Source organism: Triturus cristatus, chromosome 4_2, assembly GCF_964204655.1.
Source record: "Triturus cristatus chromosome 4_2, aTriCri1.1, whole genome shotgun sequence".
Taxonomy (NCBI): Eukaryota; Metazoa; Chordata; class Amphibia; order Caudata; family Salamandridae; genus Triturus; species Triturus cristatus.
In genome coordinates, this window is record NC_140586.1 from 840,025,951 (window position 1) to 840,045,912 (window position 19,962).

General features: G+C 48.3%; 1 protein-coding gene across 1 annotated transcript in view; it reads left to right on the forward strand.

Annotated features, from left to right (window-relative positions):
• LOC146835223 (E3 ubiquitin-protein ligase HECTD3-like) overlaps window positions 1-19,962 on the forward strand; it is a 387,450-nt gene that overhangs the window by 326,252 nt on the left and 41,236 nt on the right. Inside the window, exon 16 of the mRNA XM_085602812.1 lies at window positions 13,127-13,333. Coding sequence (XP_085458938.1) covers window positions 13,127-13,333 — 207 coding nt within the window. The remainder of the gene's footprint in view (window positions 1-13,126; window positions 13,334-19,962) is intronic.

Consider the following 19,962-nt stretch of genomic DNA (forward strand, 5'->3'; position numbering starts at 1 on the left):
TAGTAAATTTTACGAGGCAATGCATACCATCTTTGGGCAGCCCAAACCCGCCGGCGCGCCTTCGGGCCCCGCGGACTTGGTTATGGGGCCTAGGCATTCCCTGCCGGCGGTTCCGGCTCCGCAGGCCCCTCTTGGATCCAGACCCGGTTGACCTTATAACACCTCCACCGGTGCCGCTTCCTCCGGTACCGCTACCGCAGCCGTCTCCGGTTGTGTCCCCGTCCTCCATCCTGAGGTGGACCCGGAGCCAGACCCGCATTGCCCGATGCTGGATCCGGCTGGGAGGGATTTTTGTGCCCCTGTTCACTCCTGGGGTCCCTCTTTGGCCAGCTTGGCACCCAGAGGATGAGAAGGACTGGCAGGGGGCAGGAGACACTCTGACTAATCAGCTGGAATCTGAACAGGACTGGCGAGAGGAGCTGGGGGATACCAGTGGTCTGGACACCTCCCCTGACCTTGGCATGTTGTCTCCTCCTGCCGTGGCTACGGAGGAGGGAGCGTCATACGCAGTGGTGTTGCATAGGGCAGCCAAGGCTCTCGACCTCGAGCTTCCTACGGTGGCGGTCAGGACTAACTTCCTGACAGAAGTGCTTCAGCCGGCTGCGAGCTCTTCGGAGCCCCTGCTGCCGTTTAGGTCCTTACCGACGTCCTTTTGGGCACATGGTCCAGGCCCAACACGGGGGGGCTCCCGTGGACAGGATGTTTGCCTGACTCCACCTCCCGGCTCTGGTCGACCCCACTTTCCTCTCCCAGCACCCCACCCCGGAGAGCTTGGTGGTCCAAGCCTCCACTTCCAAGAGCGCATTCCCTCCGCACCCCCACAAAGGGAATCCAAGAATCTGAATCATCTTGGGAAGATTTTCTCTTCTGCCAGCTTGGGACTGCAGTCGGTAAACACTGCATGTCTATTGGCCCGTTATTCCCTCTCTGTGTGGGATACGGTTGCGCGGGTACTGCCTCGGTGTCCAGTGGAGACCAGGACAGTGCTCTCCCAGGCTGTCGCTGCCGGCGAAGTTTACCATCCATTGTGGGCTGGATACCGCCGACTCTCTAGGCAGGACAATTTCCACGTCTGTAGCCCTTCGTCGCTACGCCTGGATGAGATCGACTGGCTTTTCGGGGGATGTCCAGAATACCCTCATTGACATGCCCTTTGATGGCCGTTGCCTTTTTGGCGACAAAGCAGACAACGCTCTCGAGTGCTTCAAGGACTCACGGGCTACGGCCAAGTCCTTGGGCCTCTCTAGCCCACCAGCGCAGTCTGCTTTTTGCCCCTTTCGTGGCTACGGAAGGGGTACCCCACTACGTCCCTCCCAGAGCCACAGGCCGCAACAAGTTTCCCAACCTTCGCGCGGCCGGGGACATGGGAACCACTTTCGTGGTTCAGGGGGCCAGTGGACGGGCCAGTCCACCAACACCCCCTCTGCAGCAGCCTTCAAACCCTCCTAGTCCGACCTTTCAGGCTCTTCAAACGCCAGTGGGCAGTAGGATTTGCCATCACCTCCCCCACTGGTGCACCATCACGTCGGAAAGGTGAGTTTTGCAAATAGTCCGAAGGGGCTACTCCCTCCCTTTAGAGGCTACCCCTCTAGCCATGCCACCTCATGTCGGAGGATCACCTGGCACTTCTCCAACAGGAAGTTTTGGCTCTCTTGGCCAAGGGGGCCATCAAGCGCGATCCTGCCCTAGAAGTAGGTCGTAGTTGTTATTCCCACTACTTTCTGGTACCCAAGAAGGACAAGGGCCTGCGTCCTATCTTGGATCTCAGGAACGTCAACCGCTTCCTCCGGAAGGAGAAGTTCAAGATGTTTACGCTTGCTCAGGTCTTGTCTGCCCTCGACCCTGGAGACTGGATGGTAGCGTTGGACTTGCAGGACGCTAATTTCACATCTCCGTCCTGCTGGCCCACCAGTGTTATCTGCGGTTCACGGTAGGCCACGAGCATTTTCAGTTTACCATGCTCCCCTTTGGCCTTACCAGCGCCCCTCGGGTGTTCACGAAAGTGATGGCGGTGGTCGCCGCTCATCTGCGCAGATCAGGGGTTCCAGTCTTCACCAATCTCGACGACTGGCTTTTGAAGGCGGGCTCGCTAAAGGCAGTCGTCTTCCACCGCCAGACTACGGCCGACCACCTGCATTTGCTGGGGTTCTCCATCAATGTGCCGAAGTTGCACCTGATTCACTCTCAGAAGCTCCTCTTCATTGGAGCGGTTCTGAACACAGCGCAGTTTCGGGTTTATCCTCCCGACCACAGCGAGTCCAGGATATTCAGGCTATGATTCCGATCTTTCAGCCTTTATCCCGGGTTTTGGTCCGGATGGCCCTGATGCTGCTGGGCCTCATGGCCTCCTGCTGGTCAATCATGCCAGGTGGCATATGCGAGCTCTGCAGTGGGACTTGAAGTTCCAGGGGGTGCAGCATCAGGGAAATCTGTCTGATTTTGTCCAAATCTCAGAGGGCACTGCACGACAGTTGAAGTGGTGGCTCACAAACCAGGATTGGGTCAACGGCATATCCCTCTCCCTTCCCCAACAAGAACACACAGTGGTGACAGACGCATCCCTTCTGGGATGGGGCGGCCACATAGGAGAGGCGGAGATAAGAGGCCTCTGGTCTCCGGCGGAGCCCGGGCTCCACATCTTCCTTCTGGAGCTTCAGGCGATTCGTCTTGCACTCAAAGCATCCCTTCTCTCTGTCCAGGGAAGAGTAGTGCAGGTGTACACGGACAACACCACCCCTATGTGGTACTGCAACAAACAGGGCGGGTTGGGGTTGTGGACCCTATGTCAGGAGGCCCTCCGCCTCTGGACATGGCTGGAACATCAGGGCATATCATTGGTGGTTCAACACCTGGCAGGTTCCCTGAACACCAGGTCGGAAGAACTCAGCCACAGGTACATGATGGATCACAAATGGCGTCTTCACTCTGAGGTAGTGCAAGGTCTCTTTCAACAGTGGGGAGAGCCATGGTTAGATCTATTCACCACCAAAGAGAACGCACAATGTCATCAATTCTCCGCGTTGGAAATTCCAAGGTGACACACGCTAGGCGACGCTTTTCTTCGCGAGTGGAGTTGTGGTCTGTTGTATTCCTTTCTGCCTATACCACTTCTGCCCAGAGTGCTGAAGATCAGGCGCGACCTCCCCAAAGTCATCCTTGTGGCTCTGTATTGGGCACGGAGAGTCTGGTATCCTGACATGCTCAACATGGCCTTTGATCCTCTGACCCGTCTGCCTCTTCGGGAGGATCTTCTGTCGCAGCAACAAGGGACGGTCATCCACCCAAACCTGTCCAGCCTCCACCTCCTTGAGTGGAGATTGAACAGCGGCAGTTGATGTCTTTTGACCTGCCTCCTGAAGCTTGCGATGTAATCTTGATAGCCAGGCGTCCCTCCACTAAGGCGGTATATGCCTGCCAGTGGAACAGGTTTGTGGCATGGTGCACAGCAAAGGCTGTGGATCCCCCTTTCTGCCCCTCTTTCTTAGGTTCTCTTGTTTCTTCTTTCTTTGGCCCAGCAGGGCTCTGCTCTGGGCACTATCAAGAGCTATCTTTCGGCCATCTCTGCCTTCCTTCGGCTTCCAGATCAGCCTTCTCTTTTCAAGTCCCCGGTAGTTTATCGTTTCTTGAAAGGCAGCACTCCTCTCTTTCCTCCTTTTCCCTTTGTTATGCCACAGTGGTACTTAAATCTTGTTTTAACCTATTCAATGTGCCCTCCCTTTGAGCCGCTTCACAACTGTCTTTTGAGACTCTTCACTCTTAGGACTGCATTCCTGGTGGCCAACACTTCTGCCAGAAGAGTGAGTGAGCTCCAGGCTCTTTCCTCCAAACCTCCTTTCCTGTCTGTCCATCCGAACAAGGTGGGTCTCAGGACCCGTCCTTCCTTCCTTCCTAAGGTTGTCACTGCCTTTCATCGGGCAGACCATCACTTTGCCCACCTTCTTTCCGCCTCCGCATCCTTCGAAAAAAGAAGGGAGGCTCCACCGTCTGGACCCAAAGCATGCGCTTTCTTTCTATCTGGATCGTACAAAACAGTTCTGGGCGGATGACCAACTCTTTGTTGGGTACGTGGGCGCCAAGAAAGGTCGGGCCGTACACAAGCGAACCATTTCTCGAGGGGTCGTTTTGTGTATTAAAGCATGCTTTTCTCTGGCTAAAAAGGAGCCTCCAGTGGGGCTACGCGTCCATTCCACCTGGGCGAGGGCAGCCACTACTGCCTTGGGAAGAGGAGTTCCTCTATAAAACATCTGTCAGGCAGCTACGTGGGCATCACTGCACACGTTTATGAAACACTTCTGTCTGGACAGCCAAGTCCAGAGCGACTGCTTCTTTGGCCGTTCTGTTCTCCAGGACTTTCTGGTGTGATCTTGGTTCGCAGACCCACCACCGGGGTTGGTATTGCTGGGGTATCTATTCCAAGGTAAGGAATCTATAACCTGTTTCTTTCAGATGAACAAGTTACTTACCTTTGGTAACGATATATCTGTAAGAAACATTAGTTAGTTATAGATTCCTTTCTGCCCCACCCATCCTTCCCGTTCTGCGAACTGATTTCTAGGGTTAAGGATATCCTTTCAGGGCCCTAGTTTTGTGCACCAGTGTTCGGTGTCTTGCATGGCTCTGTGTTTCTAGCGCTGAAAGTCATGTACAGAACTGACGTCAGCGTGCGAGGGCGGCGTCTAAGTAGCTACTGCGATGTCATCCCGGCGACCACGACGCCAACGATGGACGCTGAGCCGACCAACACCACCTTCCGACGCACAGAGGTACAGCTGACGTAAAAACTTTCCGCATCCAGTCTGACGCCTGGGGGAAAATTCTAAGGTAAGGTACCTATAACTAGCTTATGTTTCTTACAGATGTATCGTTACCGAAGGTAAGTAACTTGTTCTTTGGGACTGAAACGGTTTCCCTGCTGTTGGTAGTGGAAAGGGCGCACAGAACACTTGCAGCGTGTCCTCCCCCTGGAACACCTCCGAGACCCATAGTGGCAAAACTCCTAAACTGCTGAGATCGGGACACAGCCTTGCGTAAAGCCAGGGAACAGCAGTCCCTAACCTTGGAGAGCAACAGCAAAACCCTGTTTCCTGATTTCACTATGGCAGTCCAAGAGGCCAGAAAAAAGTTTCTACCAGCCCGAAACAATTTGCTGGAAGCTAATATCACCTATGCAATGCTCTACCATGTCTGACTCCGAATCACGCATCAAGTCAAGCAACACTTCTGTACATTCGTAGCAAGCCATGGAATTCCTCAAAAAACAACCCAGAAGACCCCTCAAGGGCGGAAACTCGCCCAAATAAAGCAGAAACAGTCAGTCAAGATCAGAGGAAGAGTAGTGCAAGATAAATGTGAAACGGGACTGGCAACGTAGGAATCGGGCGTACCTCACCTCAGAGGAAGTCGGCTTGTGAAGCGCACTCGCAAGTATATGTAAAGCATTGCCCAAACTCTGGATTTCAAATGGTTTTCATATGACCATAGGGCGCAAAGCCCCAACAAACCTACGCAAGGAAGACAAGCTTAAACTAGAATTGACAATAGGCCACCGGCCGTAACCAAAACTGAACACTTTAGGTAGACTATGTGCATGTTCCAGACACCCTTCACCCATGTAGCTTCAGCTGGGAGGAGGTTCAGCTATGCCCCCTAGGTGTCATGCCCCAGCAGGAATTCTCTTACCTAAGAACATGGACAGAGCAACTGTTTTGCTCCTCCGAAAGCATTATGATGATATAATCTGGGTTATACTTTTTTATTCCAAATGCAGCAATTTCACTATTCTTGAAAATGTTGAAACTTTGAACTCTTGAGTAGACATGGCAGTACAGCAATCAAACATCGGAGATCGGAGTGACCTTTATCTTGTCATACCAAGCTGCTTGTTTGTTAAATAGGCATGTTGGACCGTTAGAGGGACAGGGAGGGCGGGATGAATAGTACACGGCATGTTGAGGAAGCCGATGTAAGGGGCAACAAGCTACACAATGAACACTGAGTAGAGCAGCATTTGAATTGAGATACGCACTCAGACCGAAGCAAATCCAGCCCCGAGAGGGGCAAGGACCCTGCTTTCATTAGTAGATCACGCACAGATGAATGGTAACAGGCAACAGACAGGCCTGAATTTAGTGACATGGAATGTGTAAGGGCTGAAAGATCCGTGCAAGAGGAGAGACCTCTTGGCCTACTTAGACAGGCATCAAATGCATGTGTCTCAAAACCGAGTGGGTTAAAGTGTCTGAGGGAGGTTTACAGACCAGCGCGGACAAGTCCCCCTTCCATAACTACAATACCCAAGAATCTGCGGGTCTCTTTAAAAAAATATAAGTGTAAACTGGCTGGTACTACTCAACAGGATGAAAAACTATAAAGGGAGTCTCTTAAAGAGGACGGAATCCCATCACCCACCGAGGTGGCATGCTTCATCATTTGGGATCTCCTCTGAGCTGCAACCTGGTGCAGCCAAACGCACATGGCTCTTGCAGCCAACCACACATTCATGCGCGATGGGAGTCACATAGGTATTTCTCATCATAATCTTCGTACTCGAGAGGGACTGCCATTCTCATAAAGAACACGCCATATGTCGAAGAGGGAGTTATAAATGACCCACAAGGGAAATACTGTGTGGCATGGGGGAGTATGGCATCACAATCGGTCACAGTGAACTGTTATGGCCCAAATATAGATGGGGACTCATTCTTTATCACTCTGTGGGGGGTGGGTGATCCATACACATTATCTGGGTTGGAGATTTTAACCTTTCTATGAATCCAGAACTTGACCGCTCACCATCCCCAACCACACCATCATACAAGAGTTCCATGCCAAGTGCAACAGGTTATTGAAGACCACAGATTGGTAGGTGCATGGGGGTTAGCCCACCAGATACGCAGGGAGGGGACATGTCACTCCACGGTGCGCTCAACTTGGTCGAGACTTGATTTTTGGCTGGTGTCGAGGGGAGTGGCGACATGGATAACAGACACACAACATCTAGGTTGAACTTATTCGGATCACTCCCCTGTGCATCTAAAAATCACCCCACCCCTGGGGAATCGCTTAGGGAGCATGTTCTGGAGGCTCCCCACACATGCACTACTTGATGTCCTATTTAGAACTGACTGGGGCGCGAAGTGGATGATTTTCTTAAACTTGACTTAGACTTGGTACCCTCCCTGGCAACAGTATGGGAAGCGCTGAAAGTGACCATAAGAGGTGTATGTATGGCCAAGACGGGGCATATTAAAAGACATTAGAGAGGGGACTCCAAAAACTGGAGGGTGGCCTTTATGCTGACAAGGATGGGACAAAACGAGCAAGAATAAAGGAAGCCTCAACGCGGAACCCAAAATTCTGGCTAAAGTACTAGCCACTAGGCTGGCGAAAGTAATCAGCGACCTTGTGCATCCAGATCAGTCGGGATTTATGCCCAAACGAAACACTGCCCTCAACCTGAGACGCCTACACGGAGTCCTGGGAAGAGTGCCGACTATACGCGAGGATGCCATTGTGGTTTCTCTAGACGCCACCATGGCCTTTGATACCCTAGAATGGCCCTACCTCTTTGCGGTCCTTGCCAGGCTAGGATTTGGACCGAACTTTTGCCGCTGGGTGCAACTGTTATACAGCGCACTGATGGCGCAGATAGTGGTCAATAACAAGAGGTCGGAGTCATTTCCACCGAGCAGAGGTACCCGTCAAGGGTGCCCCCTATCCCCCCTTCTTTTCGCCCTGGCCCTCGAACCACTGGGGCAATGGACTCGCAAAGACGTTGGGATTTCTGGCATCCGTTGGTCGGCGGAGTGGGAAGACCGCATTTCCTTATATGCGGATGATATTCTCCTCTATCTCACGTCCCCAAAGAGATCCTTAATAGCAGCCTTTGATATCTTAGACGTGTTTGGGATATATTCGGGATTTTGTATCAACTGGTGGAAATCGCTCCTTTATGTCCTTTGGGGGGCCACCCCCCCTATACCCGGCAACTGTCCAATTCCCATAGTCTCCGAGGGATTCAAATATTTGGGTATATATATTTCTCTTGACCCACAGGCCCGATATTTGCATAATCTACTCCCCCCCACTGCAACGGCTCAGAAGTGGCATCACACACTGGAAGTCACTCCCACTATCGCTCTTGGGTAAGGCGGCATTATTCAAAATGATGTCATTGCCACGGTTCCTATACACGCTGCAGAATTCGGCCGACCTAGTCCCAAACTCCTACTTTAAAGAAGTGGAGGGACTCCTCAGGGACCTCCTCTGGGGGGGAAGACCTCGGATTGTACTTAAAAAGCTGACACTTAGCTGGTATGATGGAGGATTAGGATTACCGGACATATAAAGATATTACTGGGCCACCCACCTCATTGCCATTAATCATTGCACATATGGTCGTTGCAATAACCCAGGGTACCTAATGGATCGCTGGCTTCTGCCAGCCGGGTCCTTCGCAAGGACACTGTACTCACAGCCCACTAAGTATTCACTTACTGGCACTACTGGCCACACGATCTGCATCTGGCACTCGGCTAATAAATCACTAGGCTGGGAAGAGAAGATCACGTTGGCCACACCACTGTGGGATTCGCAACGGTTGGGCTATATGGGAAACACAAAAGGATTCGACAAATGGGACTTAATAGGTATCTCTCAGGTTAAAGACCTCTGGAGCGGAGGGAGTGTTAAAACATTTGACACTCTCCGAACGCAATACGCCCTAGCAGATACTGAACACTATCGATATCTTCAAATTAGACACTCACTGCTAGCATTAACCCCGGAGGGTACGACCCCACCAGAGACCTCCCCGCTAGAGGATAGGTTGCTGGACGGCCATCTTCCCGACAGAGCCATTTCTCTGACGTACCGTAAACTTATTAATAATGTCGAGGACCCCTTATCAAAACTGAGAGATACGTGGACTGCGGATGGGATAGAACTTGACGACGAGACCTGGCAAGAAGCTATCTCCTCTCCTAAAATAGTAGCTATATCAGCTAGACTCAGGTTAATACAGCTGAAGATCCTCCACAGAATCTACGTAACAGGCCCGCAGATGATCCGAATGGGTGGTCTGACAGATGGCGCATGTGGGAGGGAGTGCACGGAAGTAGGCACATTCATACATATATTATGGCACTGTCAACAAATACAAGACTACTGGCGCAATATACACAAGATCATGAGTGAAGTGCTAGGGGTTGAGATCATACCGGAGGCGCCCAGGTGCCTCCTAAATATATGGGAGCCCACTGACCATGCCGTATATACCAAAACTGGGTAACGCTTGGATGTATGATAGCTAAAAGGAATATTGCCCAGCTTTGGGGAGCCTCGCATCCACCCACGGTCACAGCGTGGGAGAGGGACATGGACTGGTGCATGCTACGGGAAAAATCAGTATACACCGCCCGTGGTTGTCCACGGAAATGGTTGAAGACCTGGTCCCCTTGGAACACTTACCGGGGCGAGATCTGTACCCCCCCTCCAATGGCCGAGGAGGATGACGCCCCATCCCTGCAACTTCCAACGTATTTGGATGAATGTGATGTAATTACCTTGATTTCGCTGTAACCCTTGCACTGATTAAGAAATGTTGTACCTGTCATGTCGAGAATGTTTATTAAAATAAAAAAAGATTTAAAAAAAAAAAAAAAGAATAAAGGAAGCCTTCACTGAGTACCAAAACATAGCTGAGAGGGAAAGCCTCTTCCGCAGAAAGTACCACAGAGCCAGGAGCTACAGGGAAGCCGTGAAAAGTCCTGGCGCAGCTAACGTGCATACCCTGATGTTCCAACTATATTATGGATGTTAAAGATTCAGAAGGGATACCCCAGAAAGACACAGAGGCCATAATGCAGACTTTTTTAGGGAATATTATTTCTTACTATACACCACTAGGCGATCTACATCTATAGATGTAGATTCTTACCTAGACACAGTGGAGTTAGGATGGCTAAGTGACGCACACCGAGAGTTCCTCACGGCTGAGTTTAAGGATGATGAGATCAGGGCTGCAATCATGCAAATGGGGGCAGGCAAAGCAATGGGCCCGGACAGGCTTCCGGCAGAATTCTACAAAGCATACATTGACACATTGGCCCCTTACCTCAAACAAGTTTATGAAGAGGCAGTGCAGAACGGAACCCTGCCGCACACCTTACGAGAGGACCTCATTATCTCTCTCCCGAAGCCAGGCAAACCAGCTGACAGTACTGATTCCTATTGGCCACTATCCTTAATAAATTGCGATGTAAAAATACTTGCAAAGCTGCTGGCCAACAGGCTAGGCCTTCTTGTGGATGGCTTGGTACGCCCAGACCAGTCTGGCTTCATTCCAGGCAGAGCCACATCACACAATTTACGTACATTGTTTACCATCATTCAACATATAGAACCGGAGCTCAATGCTGTGGCAGTATTTCTTGATGCCACAAAGGCTTTCGATTTACTGTAATGGGCCTACCTGATGGCAGTACTGAGAAGCATGGGCTTCCCCCCCCAAATTCACTCTGTGGGTAGGCTTATTATGTCACAAACCGAGGGAGAGGCTGTTGAATAACGGTATGATATCCCCCACATTTGACAAAACCCGGGGCACCAGTCCGGGATGCCCATTGTCTCCCCTCCTTTTCACCATTGCGGTCGAACCATTGGAAGCTATCCTTCTGCAACATCATAGGGAATGGGCACTGAGGTACCCATACCGCCATATATTAGTGTTACTCTATGCGGATGACATTACTTTATATCTTAGAGAGCCCCAGATTAGCCTTAATAATCCGCAATTTCATTAGGTTTTGGAAGGATGTCGGGAATCAAAAAGAACTGGGAGAAGTCTCACATCTTTCCACTCACCCCGAATACCCCCCCTCCCACCTTTCAGTCAGAATATCGGTTGAAGTGGTGTGAAGTGGAACTTAAATATCTAGGCATAGTAGTTACCAGAAATAAGGAAAAATTACTGAGAGCCTATTATGGTAGGGTGTTGAACTCCCTTACGGACCACATTACCAGGTGGATTGCAATGCCTTTGTCCCTGGCTGGGCACATTGCACTGATGAAAATGGATTTCTTACCCCGATTGCTATATCTGTTCATAAACATACTGCATACCCTGGGAGCCTGAGAACCCAACTGATACGTCTGGCCTAGGGGGGTGGGGGGGGAGGCAACCCAGAATCAAGTGGGATACCCTCACGAAACCCTCTGCTAAAGGGGGGTTTGAATCTCCGAAGCCAGAACTATATTATTTAAGTGCACAAGCACATTTCGCGACGTATTGGTACAATCCCTTCATGCCACACCTGGCAGTGGAGCTGGGGTACACGCCACCTGTGCCACTTTCCGGTTTTCTTGGGAAGGACCAACAGACAGCTGGAGAGAGGGAGTCAACCATTGTTTGTACAAATGAAGCCTGGAAAAGCATTGCAAAAAAGCTACAGGCACCTATGGTGTATTCACCGGCATTGCCATTGGAATACCAATACAATCTTCCAGTAACACATAATGCCGTCGTATGTTATAACGCCATAATCTGCGCACCTGAGAGGCCCTGTATGTAGAGGGGAGATTCCGAACTAGGGAAGAATTTTTCAGGGAAAATGACCATACTCCCCTTGAGATCATTATGTACATATGACTAAGACAGGACGTTAAGATGACTACCCTTAGCTTCCCTGAGGAGCCACCAGTACTAACCCCATTGCAAAATATGCTTCAAACTGACGGCCCATCACACGCCGTCTCAAGACTCTACAGAAGTGTCCTCACATCACAAACCCTTACCAATGATGAAGCCAGACGGGGCTGGGAGGGCATGTTGGGACACACTATAGAAGTTGAATAGGGGGCATACTACTGTCAGCAGACTAAACTGATAATGACTAGCAGCAGATTGAGGATTATCCATTTCAAATTCCTACAGAGGATCTACTACTCACCTGCGCGGCTTCATTGGTATAAACTAAAAGATACTGATAGCTGTGATGGGTGCGGGGAGGGGCAGACTTTCTTCACCTGGCTTGGACATGCAGAGCTGTCTCCAAGTACTAGAGAGAGGTGGGAGAGGCCCTGTTCAAGATGGTGGGCACGCAGATAGTCCTCACCCCACTTATCGGGCTGCTAGGTTATACAAATAAATTGGAACTAACAACAAAACGATTTGTGACACTTGGGTTGCTCATGGCCAAGCCCAGGGTGGCATGTCGATGGGGAAGGGGCAGAGCCCCTAAATTTAAGGATTGGATGCATGATCTGGTATATTGCCAAGAACAGCTTAGCGCATATGCAGAATTATTACCGCAGAGTTCCAGACCCCGAGACATAAGGAACCTCTCAAGATATATCTTATGCAACAGCCATAGTTAAATGGGAGGATGGTGCCCCCAATCGTACACAAATACAATACAGTCAGGAAGCCTCAGACCGCATCGCAGACGATTCCGTGTCACAGACACTAGACAGTCCTAGCAGAGAAACACCATGGGTGCACGGCTTTAATGTGAAATATGCGGAATTTAAAGATGCTATGCATAGAATGATACTGCTCTTGAACTGCTACATGTATTTGCTAATTAGCATGTACTGTATGTTAACAAGTTGTAATTGTGGAAATGCAAATAAAAGTAGAATAAATCATTTCCACAGGAATTGTACTGCATGTTAAGTGTGACGACGTGATTTATAATGCTGCTTCAGGGCCGGAAGTATAGGCAAGTCCTGGAGCTGCTGTGATAGTCTGATATGCATGATAATCCTTATCATTTTTCTCTTTGCTCCATGACCATGTGAGATGACATGAAATGTGATACTTGTACAATTCTGAAGAAGGTGCATTGTCTGACCATCTTTCAGGGTTGTAAGGCATCTCATTTCCACTCACCAATTGACTTTTATTGTGTTTTGTTGTGAAGTTGTACAGTTAGCCCACGTCTACTATAAAATAGGGATTGATCACAAGGATGTATCTTTCCCAGTTAAGGTGCTCACAGTCCAATCTTCCCTGCTGTCCATGTTCCTTCCAACGATGTGAAATCTCCAGATCCCGGTGCGAAAGTTCAGACTCTGATACCCTCGTCACTTGCACAGAGACTCCTGTATTTACTGCTCTGTCCCTTAGGTGAAACTGCTGGAGGTGATGGAAGTGATGGACAAAGAGACCTTCGAGTTCAAGTTCTGTGGCGAGTTAACGTACACCACTGTGCTCAGTGACCAGCAGGTGGTGGAGCTGATCCCCAACGGTGCCAGCACGGCAGTACACTACGAGGACCGCAAGGAGTTCATCCGCCTGGTGCAAAAGGCGCGCCTGGAAGAGAGCAAGGAACAGGTAGGTTTTGGCAAAACCAATATATGGCTTTGCATTCTTTATTGTTGATTAATAGATCACTTACCAAATTGTACTATCCATGTTAAATTGTTCTCATATATGAGATGATTTATGGAACATTTTTGTCCTCATTCATATCACACAACCTTTTTTTTAATTTTTTTTTTTATTCATGCATGAATTGTGATGCTTTAAATAAATAGTTCAGGTGTAGGCTGTTGGAAAATTGTCTTTCTTATTATTCTAAGGTTCAAGAACAGATAATACATAAGACGTTGCAACAAACAAAAAGTTTCACTCTGCAAATTTTCGAAAACGTTGCTGTCCCAGCCACGTATACTTTAGCAACTACAAAATTATACATTTGAAATCCCACTAGAATTTTTCACTCACCTTACTTCAATAATTTGGGCTTTTCTAATTGAGAGTTAGAATATGTAAATTATTGTAGCAAAAGTTTTCAAAATCCAAGTAAGATGGTGTAATTTGAGCCACAGATATAATTGTGAATTCACACATTCCCCTTTTAATCATAAGTAAATAGAGCCCAAATGTCACACTTTCTGACCTTGCATATGCGACTGAAAGTGGCCCATGTTATAAACATACCCAATGCACTATCTCTATGGTGGGAGGCTTGATCCAAACTTGCCCCCAGCTGCTGTCACGTGATAAAACTGTGTTGTAATCCTTGTGGGGGCGCTGGATGGTATCGTAAATTAACAAAAGCAACTCAACAGTGATTGGGTGTTTGGCTTGGCCAGGTACGTTCTTTCCACAACTGCACTGGATTGTCCAAGTTAGGAGACGTGATGACCGGTGTCAATGTGTGTTCTTTCGAAGCCCTCCAAAAGGAATTCATATCTGCATCAGGGTCAGTTCTTCGAATATTTTACAGCTTAGTCATGCATTTCAGCCACACATTCAAGACATCACAGGTTTACCTCACTTCATTCCTCTAGAGTTGTATAAGATGTCTCTTAAACACAAATTGCTAGTAATGCACAGCCCAGGCAAGTGTAATAACCTATAAGAGGTGTGGGAAAGAGATGTTGGTGCACTCACTAATGAGGAATGGCAAGACTTCAAAATGGTGCCACATGTGGTCATCATTGCCATTCAATTCCAAATAATTGAATTCAAATGCCTTCACAGAGCGTACATCACCAAACACAAACTATGGATTTTTGGTAGGGTTGTATTTTCAAACTGTTTACGATGTCTGTGGTGTGGGTTGCAAGATGTAGACCTTCTTTCATTAATTTAGGCATGTCCACAAATCAAACCCTTCTAAGAGGAAGTATGGAACACACTAGTGGAAGTCACTATATGAATAATTGAGAGTATGCCTAAATGTGCGCGTTTACACATAAGTGACCTAAATGTGAATGGGTAGGTGTAGTTATCAATAATGCACCTTTGTCTTATTGTCTAAAAATGAAAAAAAGATAAGCAAGATAGAAAGCCACCAGATTTGGGTGCGTTGGCAAAGGGTCTGGATTGCTGTATGGCACTTGAAATTCCCATATATAAAGCCAGAGGATGCCCCAAGGTCACGTCGAGATTTGGGGGACTGGATGGAATTTCAAGGAATTAGATAAGAATATCCCATTGAAGTCAATACCCCATGTGAGGCAGAACTACTCAAGTTTTGATGAATGCGTACATGGTATGATACAGTTTTTAATTCACGTTCATACTCCTGGGTCAAATGTGGTTTGTAACTGTGTTCTATAATGAGAAGACATACTATTTTAATTATTGAAACCTTAATTAAATTGTTTAAAACATAGTTGGGCTGAACAGGGTGGCCTTTGGGACCTGCTCAAAGGCTTGGTGACTGTAAGGAAAAATCATGTTCGCAGCATGTGTGGTATAGATATACATGCTGTACATACTTCTTCCATATACTGTTGGGGTCGGTCTGTTGCAACTCTTATCTGAAAGAGACCATTAGTTATAGATTCCTTACCTTAGTATTACTCCCAGGCTTCCGACTGGATCCGGAGAATTTTCCTGTAGCAGTACCCATGTGCGTCGGTAGGTGGTGTCAGTCTACTCCACGTCCGTCGTCTACGTCGTGGTTGCCGGGATGACGTTGCGGTGTCTACTTGGACGCGACCCCTGCGAGCTGGCGTCAGTTCTTTCTTTTTCCTTGCCAGCCAGCGCAGATTCAGAGAGAAACTGGTCCCTTTGTCATTTTTGACTAAATTTTTTCGACTTTTGTCGACGGCTTTTTTGAGTCATTCGACTCCTGGTAGCACAAGGGATGTCCCATTGTCAGACCGGCTTCAAGACTTATGCTCCTGTCACAAATTGATGTCCGTCACGGATCCGCACCTAGTGTGCCTCTGGTGCCTGGAGCGCGACCACGACCCAAAGTCGTGCTCCGACTGCCAAGCCATGAATACGAAGTCTTTGCGCGAGCGGTCCTGAAAGCTCTGTCTTGCTCCATCTTTCAAGTAATACAGAATCTCCCACACGGTGGCTCAAACACGGCGGAGCAGGAGACGTAAAACACAACAACACCTAGAAAAGGGTTTTATTTTACAAAATGCAAAGACTCTCTTTTTAGAATAAGGCTTGGGGTTTATTTATACAATGTTCTCTAACAGAAAGGCTTTCCCAGATGCCAAAATGAATCGCATTCAAATACATACGCATATATATATATATATTTGCAAGCAATAATAACACACTTGGTAAATGCAACACTTAAATGCATGGATAATACTAATGAATAAACAAGCAGCAAATAATATGAGATAAAACTCAAGCAAATATATTGGACATCCTGCAAGAGATGAGAAAGATATTTATATACAATGAATACTTCAAACGATTAGTGTGGATGAGCACCCTGACTCATTTACACTTCACAAAGAAAACACCTCAAATGGTCAAAGACACTGGACTCACATCACAATGGCAATAATCAAAACTCAACACTTCACCTGGTGCAAACACTGCATCTTAGCCCACATCTGACCGGGGGATTTAACAGCCAAGTATAAGACCATCAGCAACCAGGGTTCCGCTGTACCGAAGTAGACGCGTCTGTCCCCATTCGGATTCCAAAATCCTGGTTTCTAAGTCAAAAACCCACAGCTTTATGATCTCAAAACACACACTAGAAGGTTCGAGAGTCTTCCTCCCTGCACAAGGAAACTTACTGGAACTGGCAAGCTTCCAAGCAAGCATTCCGGGGCAGAAAGGACTTCCCACGTTACCTCTACATTCTTGCATGTTCCAGCCTTTATTTTAATGAAGCTCACGAAAGCCTTCCAGGGTACATTAACCAATCTCTCACAAAAACAATCCTTGAACGTGATTAACCCAAACAACTTGCAAGTGTGTCCGTGCACGCAGAAAAAGCTCAAGCCAAGCAGAGTCAGAATTCAGGATGACATTAGGCCATATCAAAGCCAATAGTAAGAAATTAATAATTCTTCGCAGGGTACAACACAGTGCACATTTGTGCGCCACTGCTTATAGCATCACATACATCATCTCGCAATGTACAACACAGTGCACATTTGTGCACCACTGCGCATAACACTGCACTTCGAAACCAAAAAGTAAATTCCACCTCTCTCTCTCTCTCTCTCTCTCTCTCTCTCTCTCTCTCTCTCTCTCTCTCTCTCTCTCTCTCTCTCTCTCTCTCTCTCTCTCTCTCTCTCTCTCTCTCTCTCTCTCTCTCTTTCTCTCTCTCTCTCTTTCTCTCTCTCTCTCTTTCTCTCTTTATCTCTCTCTCTCTTTCTCTCTCTCTCTCTTTCTCTTTCTCTTTCTCTCTCTCTTTCTCTCTTTCTCTCTTTCTCTCTCTCTTTTTCTCTTTCTCTCTTTCTCTCTCTCTCTTTCTCTCTCTCTCTCTCTTTCTCTCTCTTTCTCTCTTTCTCTCTTTCTCTCTCTCTTTCTCTCTTTCTCTCTCTCTCTTTCTCTCTTTCTCTCTCTCTCTTTCTCTCTTTCTATCTCTCTCTTTCTCTCTCTCTCTTTCTATCTCTCTCTCTCTCTTTCTCTCTTTCTATCTCTCTCTTTCTCTCTCTCTCTCTCTCTTTCTCTCTTTCTATCTCTCTCTTTCTCTCTCTCTCTTTCTCTCTCTCTCTCTCTCTCTCTCTCATATATGCTTTCAAATGCACATCCTACACGTTCTGTTCTTGGCAAGGCTGTCCTACTCCGTGACAGTTCCCACTGAAAGACTGCAAAATTACAAGTAAGAAACCTTTAAGAGAAACAAGGCATATGCAAGAAGTCGTACATTCAGGCTAGGATAAAATAACACCTTAAAGTCAATTATAATAATGGTAGTCAAAGGTCATCACAGGGTGTCAGACCACAAGAGTGCTTGGAGGCCCACTAATCTACCTTGTGGTGTTCGAGGTCCCGGTCGAGAGGAAGGTCTCGGGACCGGTCGCGGAGCCACTACCACTCGTCATCGAAGTCTTCGCACTCCTTGGATAAGCCAAACACAAGAAGTAGGCAAAGAAGCATGGTCGCTCTTCGCCTTCTCCCTGTCCGTCAGCAGACGCAATGCAGGACCCGGAGCGTCGTCGCTCTCCGGCTCTGTCTTCGGAGCCCACTGATGGGACAGCTCAGCGCTGCCCTCCCTTTCCCGGGGCCGGAGCGTCCCCTTCCCAGCTTCAAGCCTTTTATGAAGCGCTTCGTAGCAATTTTGAGCAGTCCGACTCCGCTGGCTCACCTCCGGGCCCGCCAACCTGGCTGGGGGCCCTGAGCCTTCGATGCCGGCGGCTCCACCAGAGGGCTTTGAGGATCCAGATCGGCGCCGGTCGACCTCACAGCACCTTCCCTGGTGCCGGTTCTAGTGATGACACCCCCGACGTCGGTTGTGCCCCCAACAGACGTCGACCCAGCTTTAACCCGCACTTGAACATGGTGCCCGACCGACGTCGGTACTGGCGCCGGAGGGTACTTTTGTACTGCTGTTCATCCATGGCATTCCCTATCGCCATGAGTGGCAGCCTGAGGAGGGTGAGGAGGACTTGGCGGGGTCTGTAGACCCTTTAGTTGACCAGCTTGAAGAGCCAGACTGGCGAGATAAACTAGGAGATGCCAACGGTTTGGATACCCCACAGACCTTGGCATGCTCCCCTCCCCCCCCCATCTACCGTGGCTACAGAGGAGGAAGCTTCATACGCAGTGGTGTTGCGTAGGGCAGCTGAGGCCTAGGGCCTGGAGCTTCCTACAGTGGCAGTCAGGACTAACCTCCTGACAGAGGTACTTCAACCAGCAGAGGCCTCTTCGGAGGGGAACAACCTTTACAACGCAACTTTTACAACGCACTACCTTTACAACGCATTTTTTACAACGCATAATCCATTACAACGCATGACATTACAACGCATGACACTACAACGCATTTTTAAAAACTACCTTTACAACGCATTCCATTACAACGCATACTACCATTACAACGCATACCATTACAACGCATAATATTACACTACACTATCCAACACTTACCCTACTGTTGCACCCCCTGGAGTTAGAATAGTAATTTTTTCCCCTATACTATCCAACACTTACCCTACTGATGCACCCCCTGGAGTTAGAATAGTAATTTTTACCCCTATACTATCCAACACTTACCTTACTGTTGCACCCCCTGGAGTTAGAATAGTAATTTTTACCCCTATACTATCCAACACTTACCCTACTGTTGCACCCCCTGGAGTTAGAATAGTAATTTTTACCCCTATACTATCCAACACTTACCCTACTGTTGCACCCCCTGGAGTTAGAATAGTAATTTTTACCCCTATACTATCCAACACTTACCCTACTGTTGCACCCCCTGGAGTTAGAATAGTAATTTTTACCCCTATACTATCCAACACTTACCCTACTGTTGCACCCCCTGGAGTTAGAATAGTAATTTTTACCCCTATACTATCCAACACTTACCCCACTGTTGCACCCCCTGGAGTTAGAAAAGTAACTTTTACCCCTATACTATCTAATACTTACCTTAAATGTAATTTAATATTATGCGTTGTAATGGTATGCGTTGTAAAGGTAGTATGCGTTGTAATGGAAATGCGTTGTAAAGGTATTTTTTAAAAATGCGTTGTAGTGTCATGCGTTGTAATGTCATGCGTTGTAATGGATTATGCGTTGTAAAAAATGCGTTGTAAGTGCATGCGTTGTAAAAGTGTGCGTTGTAACGTCATACATCCTACTTCGGAGCCCCTGCTGCCTTTAAATGAAGCCCTCACCAACGTCCTTCTGGGCACTTAGTCCAAGCCCAGCACAGGGGCTCCTGTAGACAGGATGATTGCCCGATGCCACCGCTGGCCCCGGGCGACCCACTTTTCCTCTCCCAACACCCTACTCCCGAGAGCTTTGTGGTCCAAGCCTCGTCTTCTAAGGGCGCATTCCCTACTGCTCCCCCAGCTAGGGACTCCAAAAAGAAGCACCACCTTGGAAAGAAGATGGTTCGAGGCACCTGAGCTGTAGATCATATGTTGTGCATAGATCGCCATCTAGTGTTGGGTCCGGATGTTTGCACTTTCTAGTCACAAGGTAGGTAGCTCCTCCTTTCGGTGATAGTGCGCATGGGCATCGACTCCATTTTTAGATTCTTTTTTTCCGCCATCGGGTTCGGATGTGAATTG